Raw genomic sequence first — 19,241 nt, 5'->3', positions numbered from 1 at the left:
CATTAATCTTTTAATTATTATGTCGATGTTTAATTTTTTGGCAATTTTTTATAATCAGATCCGTTTTTTCAACCGATCCTTAACTTTTTTTGAAGAGTGTAAGTCGCTCTATACTATTACACTGAATGTTTTAATAATTGTCATATTATTTTCAAATCATGTATGACTCTTCAATCCTGAATGTGTTAACCCTTACACTGGTGCAATTCTGTAACACATGTTACATAGCCACTGGTGAATTAACAGAGAGAAAAATAAAGAAAAACGGTCATATACACTGAGCCCAAAAAGTTAAGGATATTTTTTCAGTGGTATACCCCAGATGTTAAACAGCAGTTTTTGGGTCAGAAATATACGTGTATTTGAAGATCAGTCTTTCTTCTGCTTAAAAATGCCTTTCAGGAATCTGAGCAATATTTGGGCATGACGTCACATGTTCGTGACCATGCCTACCCTCAAAAATGGCGTTTTTTGACGGCATGATTCACCATCAACAGTCAAAACGGCAACTTAAACTGAACGATATTTTGCACTTTTTACACCAAAATGTTTATTTGGTGTCTTACCTAACAAGCCATACAAAGTTCGTTCAAATCCGTTTAAATCCGTCGCGCAGTCAGGCTAATCTAGCGTGTAAAGGAAAGCGACCACTATCCTGAAAAACAGCAAAAAATCCAGGGTTTTTGTGGTGCTTTTGCTGGGTAGCTGCAGTTGATATGCAATACATAAAACTACAAATAGCAGCCTCTCCAAATAACACAGAACGATGACAAAGACCCTCATCTCGATTCGCGCTAGTACTTGGAGCAAGCAGAACCCGAGAATGGACGTTGTAACGGTTTTCCGTTAAAAATGTGCAAACGTTCATAACGTCCTAGAAACAAAATAAGTTTCAGAAACATTCTTTCGTGGGCTCAAAAGATATATAGCCTCATGACTTTGAAGAAATAAAAAGTAAAATCTCACTCCGCTCTGCTGTTCTATATTTAGACGTCTGCAAAACTCATATCAAGAGAGCTGAGTGATCAGGACACACTCTTTCCACTAATGCTCTTCCAGACTCTTAAAAACCTGGCGATGTCCATCTCCACAGCTCCATTTCGTAGCATTCAAACTGTCTGATTCGTCACAGCAAATGCCAGATTGTGTCCTGCCGCTATCAAGACGACGATGAGAAAAACCCAGTGTTGCCTCCATCTGACGTCATATTTTTGGAATTATATGACGTCATGTCTGCATTTTTCTGTTATTTGATTCTTTGTAATCTGTGTACTATATACTTCTTTTTTATACAGCAGAGCTGTGTTCAAAACACGCGAAAAGTTCTTTTCTGCAACTTCTACCAAGCAAGTGATTCGCATCATCCGTGAAAGGCTATCCCCATCCTATCGGAGAACGAGAATCAAAATTATAGAAAAAGTCCTAAAAAAAAGTTGAGCAAAAGACACCAGGGGCAGTATTTTTCACCTCTTTTCAAACGATCATACCTTTTGAGCCCGTGAAAGAATGTTTTTGAAACTTGGCACACATGTAATGGCACCATTCTTTGCAAAGTATACAAAGTTGCGTGCATGTTACATTTGTTTTTATATTTAGTCAAGTTTTGACTAAATATTTTAACATCGAGGGGGAATCGAAACGAGGGTCGGGTCGTGGTGTATGTGCGTGTGTGTGTGTGTCTGTCTGTCTGTGTGTGTGTGTGTAGAGCGATTCAGACTAAACTACTGGACCGATCTTTATGAAATTTGACATGAGAGTTCCTGGGTATAAAATCCCCGAACGTTTTTTTCATTTTTTTGATAAATGTCTTTGATGACGTCATATCCGGCTTTTCGTGAAAGTTGAGGCGGCACTGTCACGCCCTCATTTTTCAACCAAATTGGTTGAAATTTTGGGCAAGTAATCTTCGACGAAGCCCGGACTTCGGTATTGCATTTCAGCTTGGTGGCTTAAAAATTAATTAATGACTTTGGTCATTAAAAATCTGAAAATTGTAAAAGAAAATAAAAATTTATAAAACGATCCAAATTTACGTTTATCTTATTCTCCATCATTTGCTGATTCCAAAAACATATAAATATGTTATATTCGGATTAAAAACAAGCTCTGAAAATTAAATATATAAAAATTATTATCAAAATTAAATTGTCGAAATCAATTTAAAAACACTTTCATCTTATTCCTTGTCGGTTCCTGATTCCAAAAACATATAGATATGATATGTTTGGATTAAAAACACGCTCAGAAAGTTAAAACAAACAGAGGTACAGAAAAGCGTGCTATCCTTCTTAGCGCAACTACTACCCCGCTCTTCTTGTCAATTTCACTGCCTTTGCCATGAGCGGTGGACTGACGATGCTACGAGTATACGGTCTTGCTGAAAAATGGCATTGCGTTCAGTTTCATTCTGTGAGTTCGACAGCTACTTGACTAAATATTGTATTTTCGCCTTCCGCGACTTGTTTAGACGTTACAAACGTTTCAAAATTTGTAACGGAAAACCGTTACAACGTCCATTCTTGGGTTCTGTTTGACCTAAGTACTGGAACATATCCAGAGGAGGGTTTTTGTCATTGCTCTGTGATTTATTGCATATCAACTGCGGCTACCCCGCAAAAACACCATAAAAACCCTGGATTTTTTTGTTTTTCAGGATTGTTGTCGCTTTCTTTTACACGTTGGATCAGCCTAACTGTGCGGCGGATTTGAACGAAATTTGTATGACTTGTTAGGTAAGACACCAAATAAACCTTTTGGTGTAAAAAATGCAAAATATTATTCAGTTTAAAGGCAGAGTAAGCCTCCCGTAAACCATCACAGATACGGTCAGGCTTTTACACACAGTACAAACACCATTTCATTTAAACACTCACCAATTGAGAACATCCTAGGTGCCCTCCGTAAAGAGCGAACAATTTTCAAAGAATTTATTTTTGCGTGGTTTATCTTACCCCTGAGCCATCGTGAACCCGTGTGATCCAGTTTTCCCTTTTCACAATGCAGTCGTCATAGTTAGTCATTTGAATGCGACTCGACGTGAGCTTATCTACAATAGCACGTTTTTTTATGCACGAAACAACGGCTGTGGTTCACAAGAACTCCAGCGATGGCTTTTGACTGTTGAGAGGAACGGCGATTTGCACTGATAAACCGGCCGTCGTCTGCTACGACCCTTGCGTGACCCTGCTTCCGGGCTTTTCTTTTTTTAAACTTTCACAACTTCGAATTGTTCTGATCTTGTCTTGATGAAAAACGAATTCTTTTATGATTAAAGAATGTTTGTGTAACAAGCTGTCAATTTATTATTTAGATTTTAAAAGTTAGGTCTAGCGCAAAAACGAGGCGCCGTTGTTGTTAACGGAACAAGTCTACGAAAATAAATTCTTGGAAAATGTCTCACGCTCGACAGAAAGCAGCCAGGATGTTCCCGTTCGGTGAGCGTTCAAATGGAAGTATGCTTGTACTGTATTTAGACGCTCGGGGAGCTCTGTGATGGTTTACGGGAGGCTTACTGTGCCTTTAAGTCACCGTTTCAACAGTTGAAGGTGAATCATGCCATCAAAAAACGCCATTTTTTAGGGTAGGCGTGGTCACGGACATGTGACGTCATACCCAAATATTGCTCAGATTCAAGAAACACATTTTTAAGCAGAAGAAAGACTGATCTTCAAATACACGTATATTTCTGACCCAAAAATTGCTGTTTAAAGGCACAGTACGCCTCTCGTAAACCATCACAGATACTGTCAGGCTTTTACACACAGTACAAACACCCTTCCATTTGAACGCTCACCAAACGGGAACATCCTTGGTGCCCCAAGTAAAGAGCGAGCAATTTTCAAAGAATTTATTTTTGCGTGGTTTATCTTACCCCTGAGCCATCGTGAACCCGTGTGATCCAGTTTCCCTTTTTCACAATGCAGTCGTCAGTTTGTAATTTGAATGGGGCTCGCTGTGAGCTTATCTGCAATAGCACGTTATGTACCTCTGACTTTTCACGAAAAAAACGAATGTGATTCATAAGAACTAGCGATGGCTTTTGACTGCCTATAAACCGTCGTCTGCTACGAAAATCACGACCTTGCGTGACCCTGCTTTCGGGCTTTTCAAACTTTCAAAACTTCGAATTGTACTGATCTTGTCTTGATGAAAAAAGAATTCTTTTATGATTTAAGAATGTTTGTGTAACAAGCTGAGAATTTATTATTTAGATTTTAAAAGTTAGGTCTAGCGCCAAAACGCACCACGGTCCGAATCATTCTGATAATCATCGCTCCACGGCTATCGCCAGTTGAAGGGAAGTAACTCATTTTTGACCTGAGTTCAGGATGGGTCCGATTGAGATGGAGACAATCCGAAAAATTATTTCTTTGAAAATTGCTCGCTCTTTACGTGGGGCACCTAGGATCTAGGATGTTCCCGTTCGGTGAGTGTTCAAATGGAAGCGTGTTTGTACTGTGTGTAAAAGCCTGACAGTATCTGTGATGGTTTACGGGAGGTTTACTGTCCGGACGTGATTTCCGGTATCATAACAGCCATCCAGCACCAAAACGAGGCGCCATTGTTGTAGCAGCCCAAGTCCACGAAAATAAATTCTTTGAAAATTTCTCACGCTCGACAGAAAGCAGCCAGGATGTTCCCGTTCGGTGAGCGTTCAAATGGAAGTATGCTTGTACTGTATGTAGACGCTCGGGGAGCTCTGTGATGGTTTACGGGAGGCTTACTGTGCCTTTAACATCTGGGGTATACCACTGAAAAAATATCCTTAACTTTTTGGGCGCAGTGTAGTTTTTCGCATCCATGGGAGGTAATCAGAACCGACCAAACAGACTGAGCCAGCAGTGCGACATATGTCGTGACAACCAGGTGACAGTATACGTAAAGTAGCGCGACATATGTCGCGACAACCAGCCTAAGGGTTAACATGTGACGCTTCAACCTCCTGTGTGTTTTAACATGTGTTGTTTCAAACCTTGACACCATATAAACCTAGCATTACACTCTAAACATGCAAACTTTTTTTTTTGGTATGTGTGAACATGTGTTGCTTTAAATTTGCTCACGGCATAAACCTAGCATCACACTCTGAACATGCATACTTTTTCTCCCTTGTATGTGTCAACATGTGTCGCTTCAAACTAGCACGCTGTATAAACCTTGCATCACACACTGAACAAGCATACTTTTTCTGTCCTGTGTTTTTTCAACATATTTTTTTTTCTCCTGTATGTGTCAACATGTGTTGTTTCAAAGATCCACGCCTAATAAACCTTGCATCACATTCTGAACATGCATACTTTTTCTCTCTCGTATGTGTCAACATGTGTCGGTTCAAACATCCACGCCGTTTAAACCTAGCATCACACTCTGAACATGCATACTTTTTTTCTCCTGTATGCGTCAACATGTGTTCTTTTAAAACTCCACGCTTTATAAACCTTGCACCACACTCTGAACATGCATACTTTTTCTCTCCTGTTTTTGTCAACATGTGATTTTTCAAATCTCTATGCCGTTTAAACCTAGCATCACACTCTAAACATGCATACTTTTTCTCTCCTGTATGTGTCAACATGTGTTGTTTCAAATCTTGACGCCGTTTAAACCTAGCATCACACCCTGAACATGCATACATTTTCTCTTCTGTATGTGTCACCATGTGTTGCTTTAAATTTCCATGCCGCATAAACCTAGCAGAACACTCTGAACATGCATACTTTTTCTCTCCTGTATGTGTCAACATGTGTTCTTTCAAATATTGACGCCGTGTAAACCTAGCATCACACTCTGAACATGCATACTTTTTCTCCCCATGTGTCAACATGTGTCGCTTCAAATGTTGACCTATTTTAAACCTAGCATCACACTCTGAACATGCATACTTTTTCTCCCCATGTGTCAACATGTGTCGCTTCAAATGTTGACCTATTTTAAACCTAGCATCACACTCTGAACATGCATACTTTTTCTCCCCATGTGTCAACATGTGTCGCTTCAAATTTTGACGCAATTTAAACGTAGCATCACACTCTGAACATGCATACTTTTTTTCTCCTGTATGTGTTAACATGTGTTTGTTCAAAGTACCCGAGTGTATAAACCCAGCATCACACTCAGGACATGTGTTCCTTTCCACTCCTGAATAGGTATGGGTGAACATGTGTTTCTTCGTATTACTAGACAGAGTGAACCTTGCATCACATTCGGTACATGCATGTTTTTTCTCTGTGACAAAATATGTGTGCATGCTTTGCTTCAGATTACTTGAATCTACTTGTTTCAGCCGGGTATCACACTCAGTACTGGAATGTTCCTCTTGTTTCAGCCCCAAATCCAATTTCGTACTGGAATGTTCCTCTTGTTTCAGCCCGACACCAAACTTGACACTAGAATGTTCCTCTTGTTGCAGCCAGGTATCACACTCAGTACTTGAATGTACCTCTTGTTTCAGCCAGGTATCACTGTGAGTGCTGTCTGGAGCTTGTCCTTCAAAAGTCTGCACTGTAGGCATGGTAGCTGTGTTCTCTGTGGCCACAGCACCTCTGACCGGCACTGAAAAATGAAAGTAAAACCAAAGCCATATGAGAATGCTGATCATGATCCCAGAAAAACATCAAATGTTTCTCCTGTTTGCTGTTTAAAATAATGCAGACCTGTTAACTTTCGCCCGACCGGGTTATCGACTACACACAAAGACATCGTGGGGCCGTGCGGACCCATATTTTGCTTCTCAAAGAAGGAAAAATATGCATACCCTTCCGTAGACCCATCCTTTCCAAAAAAGCAAAAACGTGCATCCCCTTCCGTAGACGCCATGGTTACATTTTCGCAAGAAGGAATTAAAACAAAATAATTAATTTAATTATTTCCGTGCCAACTAAAGCTTCTTAAAAAAGGAAAAACGTGAATACCCTTCTGTAGACGTTGTGGGGCTGTGTGGACCCACATTGTTATGTATTAATTTCGCTCCACACGACTTGCTTATTAACTCCAAAATTAAACAGATCGTAGAAAATGATGTTTAGAGCCAATACCTGAAGGTTTGTAACTTCTCTCCCTAGTTTTTATGTAAGTTCCTTCAGTTTGAGAAACATTTGTTTGTTTGTTTGTTTGTTTGCTTAACGCCCAGCCGACCACGAAGGGCCATATCAGGGCGGTGCTGCTTTGACCTTTAACGTGCGCCACACACAAGACAGAAGTCGCAGCGCAGACCAACCAGTCCTAGCACTAACCCCATAATGCCAGACGCCAGGCGGAGCAGCCACTAGTTTGCCAATTTTAAAGTCTTAGGTATGACCCGGCCGGGGTTCGAACCCACGACCTCCCGATCACGGGGCGGACGCCTTACCACTAGGCCAACCGTGCCGGTTTGAGAAACATGGATCCGCACGACCCCCCCATGATGTCTTCCGTGTGTAGTCTAAATTTGACCTTTGTTTTTTTAATTACTTCTCGCTGAAATTTAATGATCTTTCAGAACATAAGAGCTTTTTAGGTGCCTGAGGCATTCTTGAAAGCTCATTAAAAAATTAAAACTGGTTTAAGATATATTTGCAATTAAACACCCTTCTGGGTCCACACGGACCCACCACGACCGGCAAAGGTTAAACACACTCACACACCCCACACATGCACACACAGAATGGCTGGCAGGAGTGCAAGCAGTTGCTTTTCAGTAATTTCAGGCCTGTGCCAGTAATCAAACATATCTGACTGGAAACAGAATGTTTGAAAGTTCTCATACACAATCAGAAGACACTGGTGCATCATTCACACAGCTTAACCTCAAAATAAAAATGATGCAATCAATTCAGGTTGTCCTTCAACAAAACACAGCCACATTCCACCTCATGGGCGGCCCGTCTCCTTCACTTAGTGTACATGTTCAGAAATTGTTTGTTTGCTTGTCCTCTTTTGTATTGTTTCTTCAAACACCTTTGTAATCAATTTTTATAGTTCATGAAATTATCTAAAGGAATTCTGTCTTTGATTTAAAACATTTTTTATGAACAGACAGGAAAATAACCATGCAAAAAACATTCTGACAAATAACAGTTACCTCCCTTGTCTTGTAGATTTTTTCCTTGTAGCTTTTGAACTCACAACATCAGAAAATAAGTTCTCAAAGATTGTTGAATCATAACTTGAATAAAAAGAAAAACCGGCTACAGTGTACAAGTAAGCTTGTTTCAATAGGAAGGTTTCCGCCAGTTATCTCTCTGAGGTTTTGGGTGCTTAGAGAGTAGCGTGCCCCTAGTGGGGGCATAAAACATCGAGGTCACAAGCAGGGTCAAAGGGAAGGTCGGCTGGGCAGACAGGAGTGTGACAGCTTACTACAAAAACCTGGTGTTACCCATTATCAGGTGATAATTACTAATTAACACTGTCAGTTACTGTTTTCGTCTGTTAGTTACTCATTTTCATGGGAAAATTACTAAATTTTAGTTTTGGCACTAGCAATCCGTCAGGAAGTGAGCCAAAACTAAAAATTAGTAATGGAAGGTGAAAGTTAGTAATTTTTCTAGAAAAATTAGTAATTTTCCCAGGAAAATTAGTAATTAACACGTGAAAATGGTAATTATCAAGGACAAATTACTAATTTTTCCTTGATAATTACAATTATGAGGTTTTGGCACTAGTAAGCCGTCATACAGGAGACTACAATAGGAAGGTTTCCGCCAGTTATCTCTCTTTAAGGTTTTGGGTGCTTAGAGAGTACCGGGCCCCTTGGGGGGCATAAAACATAGAGGTCACAAGCAGGGTCAAGGGGAAGGTCGCTGGGCGGACAGGAGCCTATTGGTAACTTTCAAACGACTCAATGTATCTAAAGCAAACAAGATTGGTAAATGATGACCTTGTCAAAGTATTTGCAGAGGGAACTAAAAACTAATCTAGATGTTGCAGCATCTGGCACTTCAGATGCAAAGATTACAAGATAGTATAGATTGACTAGTTCAGTGGACTTACGATTGGCAAATCAAGTTTAAATACAGCAGGATTCAAGAGTTTGCCCATTGGTAAATATATATGGCCAAGAATCTGTCATGGCGTCGAAAGAAGGAAAGAGCCCGCTTGAATTATTTGGCAGGCTCCTGCTTCTAATAAACTTTTTTTGCAAAGAACATTTTTGTGTTGTATGAAAGAGGATGAATGGACGAACGTTTTGGTATAACATGGTGGCAAATTTATGCCGTAAGCAATGAATAACAGACTTGTGATTCCAACCTTACCTAGTCATTCTGGAGAGAAAAGCGTAACGCGATTTTGGGTGCTTTCAGTTTTGTAAGAACTGTACTCCGAACACCTGCGCGACACGTAAATCCTTCATACAAACCAGACAGGAAATGAATGCAGTGTTTAATGAGACCAAAAATGAGCTCAACGGAGCTGCCAACTTCGTTCATTTCGCTTGGAAAAGTGATGCAAGATGTACGTTATTATCCTTGTGTCAATTCGGTATCGGTCAGTCAAACGGTCGTACAGTTCGTGGTAAATGTAAGATGGCCGCCAAAGATCAATTTCGAGGTTCACAAAGTCTACTAAGTCTAACAAAATATTTTAAAAATGCTTTGTCTGTGATTCGTGAAAATCGACACGATTTATTGATTTTGTGTAAAGAAAAATTACTTTTAACCAAAATAAAACGTTCTCGTTTTGCCGAGATGTTGTGACGAGCGTGACCTAACTAGTCTCCCTTGGTCATTTGAATATGATCTATCAATGACAACAGGGCTTTCACACCTACGTGAACGAGATGGACGAGCCCAGCCCTACAGGTAAGTGTGCATGGTCGTCATCCAAATAGTAACGTACATACTTCTGAGAATGAAACTGCTATATATCGAGTGATTTCTTACGAAACATGATAAAAACAATGTTTGAAAGGAAAAAGTATTCGTACCTGAATGATTCAGTCAAAAATAGGAGGAAATCGGGCTTTTGAATGTTCGCTAGGTTGAATATTGTCACGATTTAGTGACATGGATCAAGAAAGTGTCACTCTGTGGAGTGCCTTCTCTTGGTCAATTGCGATAGAAAGCGCCTGTGCTTTCTGTCAACGGTTGTGGGTTTTGCTGACAGCGCATAACGAATACGGGTATTTTGTGTTGCACGGATTTCACGGGGGTGATTTCTGCTGTCGAGGCAGAATTGTCGATAACTGAACTGGGGTATGTGACAGGGTTAGTCACGTGATTTCGTCAAGGTTGTCTGTCTGAGACATGTTAACTGGACACTCGAAAACTCAGCGCTGGGGAGAACGGTCGGTGTCTTATATTTCCTGCGAGTTTGATGGACTTCATCGCTTTGATTTCTGCATTGATATTCAACGCGCCGCTCTGCATGTACAGGAGGGCTTCAGGAAAACTTCAGTTTGAGACCACTTTCTCTTCGTTCACATGCGGTCTGACGTAACGGGTCGTCAATTTCTCTTCGCTGCGCGGGAAAGAAATTTCACCGCATAAAGGCTTCGGCAAGAGGGTGAATGGGGTATCGCTGTTGACGAACAGGTGCCATTCAAAGGAGGAAGTGGTTTTCGCTTCAATGAGAGTGCTACCTACATAGGCTTTTGAGGTAATAAATCATTATTTAACGCTGTTGACGAGTCTGTGTTTGTGGAATAAAATACTGTCTGTTGTTCTTTCCAGGTTAGCGCATAATTTGCTCTTTGTGACGCTAAAATAATAATCTGTATATGGTTTTTGCAGATATGGAGAGAAGGAAGGAAATGGCTGATTTGTTGTTATAAAAGTTCGTTTGTGCAGGCCCACGTGCTTGATGAGATATATGTAAAGATGACATGTTTAAAGGTGGAGGGGGGCTTGGCATGTTTAGTGCACCGATGCTTTTTGATGCAGCCTTCCATCATCTTCTTCTGTTGCTGGCTGTTTTGCTGCCTATTTGCGGACGCTGTAACCGGACCATCAGACATAACCAGCTAACCGGTTAACCAGCGACTGAGTGAGGCGCCTGATGTCTCCACTTTTCCCTGCTTCGTAGCCACGCCAGACGGCACTACATTCTACGGAGCAGTTGTGGAGACTATGAACAAATTACAGGCCGTCCACTCAGTGGCACAACAAAGCTAAGTGCACCATGTCTTATGCACCCTTCATACCACCTGGTCATCTATTATATTTGTAATTATATTCGAGTGGTGACGGCGTGGGGTGTGTGACACCTGCATAAACCAGCATTTTACAGATCAGCTATATTTTTCTAACTTTACACGGGATCAGCGTGTTGCTATGATTTTCTACACTTAACTGGCGTTTGTTGTCAGTGACCTCTTGGTATTTTACGTTTTGAACGTAAAAGAACATATTTGGAGTGAAGTCTCGAGGGAGGTGGCGTGTTATTACATAAAAAGGCGTCTGAAACTTATACTTTTGTTGATTCTATCTATTTGTATGACTGTGAGAGTGGATCGTTAGTTAGTTAGTTAGAAGTAACTAACCGTTCATAATCACCTCAGTGTGATATTGAACCGTGACAAATATGGTTTCAGATTTGTTGTAAATGTAACGTACTTAGGATTTATTCTGCACTTCTTGCTTAGGACGATAGATTCTTAATGAAAAGGCATTTTTTTAGGAAGTAGCATGGTTAACATTATCAGGGAGTAAAGAAAACCACGCGTTCCATCCCGATCTGGCGATTCGATTCATTGCACGTTACTTTACTACAAGGCTTTCGTGTCAGCTGTAACGTACAGTTCAAAATTCCTCTCTTTTCAGTTTTGGTGGTGAAAAATGTACGGTTTGCAGAATATTTTGTCACTAAGCTTTCAAAATTGACTCCTTGCATCCATAATTAAGCATTTTGGGTTGATATCTCCGAGCTTCGTCACTTTCACCCGCCGTACGTTAGTTTACTATATCGATGTAGTGTAAAGTAGCGTACGTTTCTGTCTTTGTCGAATCGAGTGTTTTCTTAACTTTTTTTATATAAGATTTGGGGTATATAAAGTTGTGGGTGAGCAGAACATCCCCCGGGGGCCCGGGTAGCTCAGGTGGTAGAGCACTGGACTTGTGATCGAAAGGTCGCTGGTTCGAATCCGGGCCGGGATGGACACAGGTCAACCTTATGTGCAGACCCAGAGACGGTATCCATCTCCCACCCCCGTGTCACCACAGTGGCACGTTAAAGACCTCGGTCATTCTCCCATAAGTGCAGATGGCTGATACCACCTAAAAACGCATACACTTGTGTATCTCATCTAAAGTCGGGTTAAAACCCGGGAACATGCCCATAATGGCTTTGCCGTGAGGGTGTAAAACTTGAATTTCATGCGCACGATAAAGATCCCAGGGTCACAGCAAAAGCCTCAGGCCTTGGAAACACGAATACATGCATGCAAAAATATGAAGCCCGGGTGTCCGTTCGGCCAACAGCCAATAAAGTAACCATTTCAGCACTGACCCAAAACGACCCAACCCGGTCCCGAGCCCATTTCAGTTCTCCTCTAGCAGCCGGCAGCCAGCTGTCTACATGTTTTCGGTCACAGTAGTCGGATTTTAAGAGTCTGCACTGAGAGGCTTCAACCTGCGGCAAACATCACTCTCACACAATTTCTGAAATATCTTTTAATAGAAGGCCTTATCGAGCAAATTATCCGACGGGAAGATGCATATCACAGTTTTCTGCAATAGCACTTTCCTTAAACGTTGTTTTGTGTATCTTAGAAAGCAATAATCGACCCCAAAAACTTTTGAATCGAAGCTGTTCGTAGCAGATGGACTTTTGATCGGCTGTGGTCTCACACTTTCACAGATATCTTTCAATAAAATTCCTTATTCGACAAGTTGTCGGGCAGACAGCCGTACCTCATATTTGTTTCCACTACCACACTCATAAATTTGCTTTGTAGTGTATTAGTGAAGGACAATCGATCTGAAAATGTTCGAACCGAGAGAGGAAAAATGGGGGCCGGCCGGACATGTGCTAAAGGTCCGACCACTAGCAGACGGATCTCTTCGGTCAAGACTCACACACTTTCACAAATATCTTTCGATAGAATTCGTTATTCAACAAGTTGTCGGACAGACAGTTGTATGTCACGGTTATCTACTCATGCGCTCAGCTCTCATTGTTAATTTGCATCGGATTAAAGAACTATGGACCAGAAAAGTTTCGAATCGAAGGATGTTTCGCTCTGGCCGGCGTAACAGTCGCGCATGCGCATTGAGCCCCCACAGTCACGAGGCACATGAAAATTAGTAATTAATGCGTGAAAATTACTAATTTTTAGTTTTGGCACACAAAAATAAGGTAAAAAGATAAATTCAAGTTTTACGCCCTCACGGCAAAGCCATTAGGGGCATGTTCCCGGGTTTTAACCCGACTTTAGATGAGATACACAGGTGTATGCGTGTTTAGGTGTTATCAGTCATCTGCACTTATGGCAGAATGACCGAGGTCTTTTACGTGCCACTGTGGTGACACGGGGGCGGGAGATGGATACCGTCTCTGGGTCTGCACATAAGGTTGACCTGTGTCCATCCCGGCCCGGATTCGAACCAGCGACCTTTCGATCACAAGTCCAGTGCTCTACCACCTGAGCTACCCGTGCCCCTCTAAGGTAAAAAAACACCAAACAAATTTTTTTTTTACATTACTTTTTTAGGTAAAAAAAAAAATTTAAAAAAAAATTCTTCCTGGGACGGAAATCCGTCAGGGACAGAAGAAATCCCACCCCTGTTAATAAGATAAAGCAAGTCTATAAAATGGTGTTTGTGTAACACTTTTTGGACACACTGACAGATTCCTGGCCATATAGAGAATACTACATGGCTTGCTGTGTCGTACCAGATTTACACGAGTTGTTTTTATAAATATGAGAATACTACATGGCCTGCTGTGCCGTACCAGATTTACACAAGTTTTTTTAATAAATATTGAACTGCGAGCAAAAGCGAGCTGTTCACTATTTGAAAAAGCAACGAGTGTAAATCTGGTACGAAACAGCAAGCCATGTAATATTCTGTTTATCCTACATACTGTACTTACGTATATATTTCACTGAAAATGTCCTGCAGTCAACGCAGCTAAAATTGAAGACGCTTGTTTTGGAACCTTGATCTCTTCTAAAGCCTCGTGCAATCTATTATGTCAAAGCAAAGAAACGTCACTCTAGCTCTGAAAGTGTGGCGTGATGTGTTAGTTCTAAAAATTCATCGAGGGTAATTAGTGAGCGCAATTTTTTCTATTCTATAATGACCTTTGTCTCAGTGACTTTGGCATCATAAGCAGTGAAAAAACAGGCCCCTGCCAGTCTTGCTTGACATGACCTCATTTACATAATACAGTATACACCCGTGTGATTTGAACGATTATTATCTCACGAGTGTCTCTCTCACGTATGTAGGATAAAACACAATTGCCCACAAGACTTCTAGGTTACCTGAATGTCCGGTCACATTGAGTGCCTACATACGATTTCTCTCGTCTGTGCATCGACATGCCTTACTGTAAAACCTGGTTTTTTGTAAAACATTATAAAATCCCCTCTCTTCATAAAGACCCAATTTTCTCAAATTCTCTCTGATCTTGATAGTCACAAAACTCTTTCTGTGAGGACCTATAGTTTTCATACTTGTAGAAGATTTAAAATAGAGGTATACCTCTGTACTGGTCTGTTGCCTCTTGTTTCAGCCAGGTATCACTGTGAGTGCTGACTGCACCTTGTCCTTCCAATGTCTGCACTGTATCAAATGTCTCACCTGGTTCCTGTTTTGAGTGATGATAATCTGACTGCTGATTCAACATACCTGAAAACAGATGCAGGTAATGTCAAAAGCAACACTCTCTAATACCTACAAAAGTCACACTGTTTTCAATTGCTTCGTTTGTCTTTGTTTCTTGACCAGTACTTTTGATTGTGGTACCGTTGTGTTCCTAAGACTCGATCTGCACTTGCCTTTGATATAACACGCTAACTGTGTATTACTGGATCAAACACAGTAGCCACTAATGAATGAGGAGTGCATCACCGCAACATTTGGTCTACATCCTTATGTACACATACGTTAGGTTTCGATTATCAGCGAGAGGAAGTAGATATCAACAAAATATTAATTATGGCCGCCATTTGCATTTCATATTTTTCAAAACATCCACTTCCTCTTGCAGATAATTAAAACCAAACATACGTAGACGGGTACATAAGGATGTAGACCAACTGTTGCGGTCATACCCTCCTCACTGCCATGTTTTAATTAGTCGCTGTATGTACCTTAATCGGAAAAACTAATTACTTTATTCATTAATGATTATCACGTGTTTGATCCAGTAATACACAGTAACTGAGTAGGCCTATATATCAAAGGAAAGTGCAGAGTCTTAGGAACTCAACGGTACCAAAATCAAGAGTATTGATCAAGAAACAAAAACACACTATTAGTATTAGCGATTGAAACCTGTGGCTTTCGTACGTATCATTTTACTTAACCTTCCCCTTACTCACTGCCCCAGCTTGCAACCACAATAAATGTATATTGGTGTGCCACAGTCTTTTAAAATTTAGTCAAGTTTTTTACTAAATATTTTAACATAGACGGGGAATCGAGACAAGGGTGGTGGTGTATGTGTGTCCGTGTCTGTGTGTAGAGCGATTCAGAGAAAACTATACTGGACCGATCTTCATGAAACTTTACAAACATCCCTGAGAATGATATCCCCGGATGTTGTTTTTGTATAATTTTGTTGATAAAGGTCTTTGAATCTGATGACATTATACCAGGCTTTTTTTTTTTTATCAAATTGATCGAAATTTTGGTAAACCAATCTTCGATGAAGCCCAAACTATGGGATTGCATTTCAGCACAGAAGTTTTAAAATTCATTAATGAATTTGATTGTTAAAAATCTCAAAATTCTATTTACAATTTTAGAAATCGTTCCACTAATGATTCTGTTTTATTCTTTATCATTTCCTGATTAAACAAGAAGGGCAAAGCCCATACGACTCACATGCTTGACCTTGACCTTTACATGACCTTGACCTTCAGGGTCAAGGTCAAATAACTAAACCTAGCAATGACATCATACACTAAGAACTGCTTTACACATTTTTCCTACCAAAATACATGTGACCTTGACCCAAGGTCAAGGTCATCCAAGGTCATGCAACACAAAGCTGTTAATTCAAGACATAGGAAGTACAATGGTGCTTATTGGCTCTTTCTACCATGAGATATGGTCACTTTTAGTGGTTCACTACCTTATTTTGGTCACATTTCATAAGGGTCAAAGTGACCTTGACCATATGTGACCAAATGTGTCTCATGATGAAAGCATAACATGTGCCCCACATAATTTTTAAGTTTGAAACAGTTATCTTCCATAGTTCAGGGTCAAGGTCACTTCAAAATATGTATACAATCCAACTTGGAAGAGCTCCTGTGACCTTGACCTTGAAGCAAGGTAAACCAAACTGGTATCAAAAGATGGGGCTTACTTTGCCCTATATATCATGTATAGGTGAGGTATTCAATCTCAAAAACTTCAGAGAAAATGGGGAAAATGTGAAAAATAGCTGTTTTTTAGACAACATTTATGGCCCCTGCGACCTTGACCTTGAAGCAAGGTCAAGATGCTATGTATGTTTTTTGGGGCCTTGTCATCATACACCATCTTGCCAAATTTGGTACTGATAGACTGAATAGTGTCCAAGAAATATCCAACGTTAAAGTTTTCCGGACGGACGGACGGACGGACGACTCGGGTGAGTACATAGACTCACTTTTGCTTCGCATGTGAGTCAAAAACCCATTCAAAGCACAGTCAGCTTCCCGTAAACCATCACAGACACTGTCAGGCTTTTACACACAGTACAAACACCCTTTTGTTTAAACACTCACCGCTTGAGAACATCCTAGGTGCCCTCCTCAAAGAGCAAGCAAATTTCGATGAATTTTTTTGTGCGTGGATTGTTCAGTTCTGTACCACAATCGGACGCCTCGTTTTGGCGCTAGACGTAACTTTTAAAATCTAAATCATAAATTGACAGCTTGTTACACAAACATTCTTAAATCATAAAAGAATTCTTTGTTCATCAAGACAAGATGAGAACAATTTGAAGTTTTGAAAGTCTCTCTCTCTCTCTCTCTCAAAAACAACATATTCTGCAGTTTTGCAACCTTTTTGTTTTGTCCAGTGCGCGACTTTTATAGAATGACATAATTAATGTTTCCTTGATAAACATTCTACCGAATGGAATTATGTGACATTCGGATTGTCTGATCAGACAATTGGATGCCTCATTTTTGCCCTATAAACGTTTTTGCGAGATTTTAAAATCTCAATAAGAAATTCATGTGAAACGCTATGCGCTACTGGCTTGTTACTTTCTGCACGTTTTTCTCGTGCACGTGTTAAAACGCTTTCTTGGCGCACGGCCGTAAGGTTTAATGATGTGGTGAAGAAAAAAATGCAGTCTGTTAATTTCATTTTGTGAGTTTGACTAAATGTAGTGCTAGTAGCAATTTAAAACTAAATAGTAAATGTAGTAATTTGGCTTCATGCGACTTCTTTTCCTACTTCCCGCTCCCAACCCCCCTTCAAAAGGTGTGAAGTGCTACCAAGGCTGACTGTCACAATAGTGTCAACAATTCCTCTCCCCCACTTGACCACCACCCCTTACCCAAAACACCACCTCCCTCCCCATTACATGTTTCATTTCACTTACCATACGGATGTGTTCCAGTGATGTCACAATACTCTTCTGCAACATCAATTTCTATCTTGACATCTGAGAGAAGAGCTGTGTCTCCTTCCTCCATGCTGCTGGGAGAGGACATGGTTCCTGACTGTTCACTGTTCAAGGCGCTGACAGTTCCTGACTGTTCACTGTTCATGGCGATGACAGTTCCTGACTGTTCACTGTTCAAGGTGCTGACAGTTCCTGACAGTTCACTGTTCAAGGCGCTGACAGTTCCTGACTGTTCACTGTTCAAGGTGCTGACAGTTCCTGACTGTTCACTGTTCAAGGCGCTGACAGTTCCTGACTGTTCACTGATCAAGGCTGACATGTTCAAGGTGTTGTTGGCCGATCATAGCTGCTCTCTCTGCAAGGTGTTGCACTTGCAAGTCCATAGCTCCTATAGCTGATCGGCTTTCAAAGACTTGCTGTGTAGAAAAACGAGACTCAGCAATTTAAAAAAGCAGAGAAAAGCTCCCTCTCTCTCACACACCGTTTCACAACTAAAACTCCATGACTAGACTAGTAATTACACATTAACATGCTTCCATTTGAAACTTCGAGGTCGTCATCGTGGATTGACACCCGACCAAAGGTAATTGAAGCCCGGCCGACGGAGCGAAGCGACGGAGGGCTTCAATTAAACTTTGAGAGGCGTCAATCCACGATGAAGACCGAGAAGTTTCAAATGGAAGCATGTTAATGTTATTGTAATTCAATCTGACGACGATCTCTTTCCTGCTTTCATCAAATTCATGCGATGGTAAACAGACAGAATTGGTTCTGTTCTGTACACCAGACACTCATGTGTCGTTTTAAAATCATCAGATAACGGCCGGGCTACGCTCACGAGATATTATGATATTTCACAAGACAGAGCTGTGCCCATCAGAGGGAATTTATTGGACTGCACTCGCCATTACAAACCATTTGGTAATCTTGAACTTTTGCGTGTTAAATTCATAGCTCAGAATTCAGAGGCATTTAATCAAATTAATGACATGGACACCTATTGACCAAAGAAATACATTTCACTAATATTGTGCCTGTCATATTTTAAGAGTGTGTTGAAACAAGTGTGAAAAAAGGAGAGAAATCAATCGGACTGAGTTTATGTCACAGAATTTTAAATATATATGGTGGAATGCCAAAATTCAGAGGGTTTGGGGGTAATCACAGCACAGAAATGTACGTGCAACTTCCAGATATAACACAAACCGATTGAAAAAGAAAACTTCTGTTGAAGCGTTTACCTTGATTACACAGTGATGACACAGATAATTCGCTTAGTACCGTAGTACTAGTAGTCAGCGAGTGGCGTTTTACAGGTGACACGGAAATGGCAGCAGTGGCCAATGAGAGTGATTTCCCTTACGTCTTTTTGCCACAAATAAAGCATAGGCGCCAAAAACGTACAATAAACCCTACTCAGCGCGCGACCGAGAACAAAAGCACTGTGTTGTTACATTTGATATGATAGACTAGTCCTCAAGGTGACTCAATCAAACGAAATAAAGTTAACATTTTGCAAAAATAAAACACAC

General features: G+C 40.7%; 1 protein-coding gene and 1 long non-coding RNA gene across 2 annotated transcripts in view; one reads left to right on the top strand and one right to left on the bottom strand.

The window, feature by feature from the left end:
* LOC138963162 (uncharacterized) overlaps positions 1–16,765 on the top strand; it is a 103,778-nt gene extending 87,013 nt beyond the window's left edge. The window contains exon 2 of the long non-coding RNA XR_011454734.1: positions 16,345–16,765. This is a non-coding gene — a long non-coding RNA (uncharacterized lncRNA). The remainder of the gene's footprint in view (positions 1–16,344) is intronic.
* On the bottom strand, positions 4,758–19,037 carry LOC138963153 (gastrula zinc finger protein XlCGF57.1-like). The gene is made up of 4 exons (XM_070335188.1): positions 18,951–19,037; positions 17,686–18,125; positions 14,622–14,768; positions 4,758–6,552 (listed from the first exon to the last, which is right to left on the bottom strand). Exons 2-4 carry the CDS (start codon positions 18,026–18,028, stop codon positions 5,204–5,206), a joined length of 1,839 nt encoding a protein of 612 aa, XP_070191289.1. The 5' UTR covers positions 18,029–18,125; positions 18,951–19,037; the 3' UTR covers positions 4,758–5,203.
* Between the last annotated feature and the right edge of the window lie 204 nt (positions 19,038–19,241).

This window comes from Littorina saxatilis, linkage group LG3 (assembly GCF_037325665.1).
Source record: "Littorina saxatilis isolate snail1 linkage group LG3, US_GU_Lsax_2.0, whole genome shotgun sequence".
Lineage (NCBI taxonomy): Eukaryota > Metazoa > Mollusca > Gastropoda > Littorinimorpha > Littorinidae > Littorina > Littorina saxatilis.
Note: the sequence above shows the minus strand (reverse complement) of the source record. Positions and strands in the feature narration are given on the sequence as shown.

Bases quoted from the DNA above. Each gene is read 5' to 3' on its own strand.
- LOC138963153 (XM_070335188.1), bottom strand. From the start codon at position 18,028: ATGTCAGCCTTGATCAGTGAACAGTCAGGAACTGTCAGCGCCTTGAAC. The intron at 14,769-17,685 runs GTAAGTGAAATG...ATCTGTTTTCAG, and splicing joins CACTGGAACACATCCGTATG to GTATGTTGAATCAGCAGTCA. The intron at 6,553-14,621 runs GTATACCTCTAT...TTCATTTTTCAG, and splicing joins GGCAACAGACCAGTACAGAG to TGCCGGTCAGAGGTGCTGTG.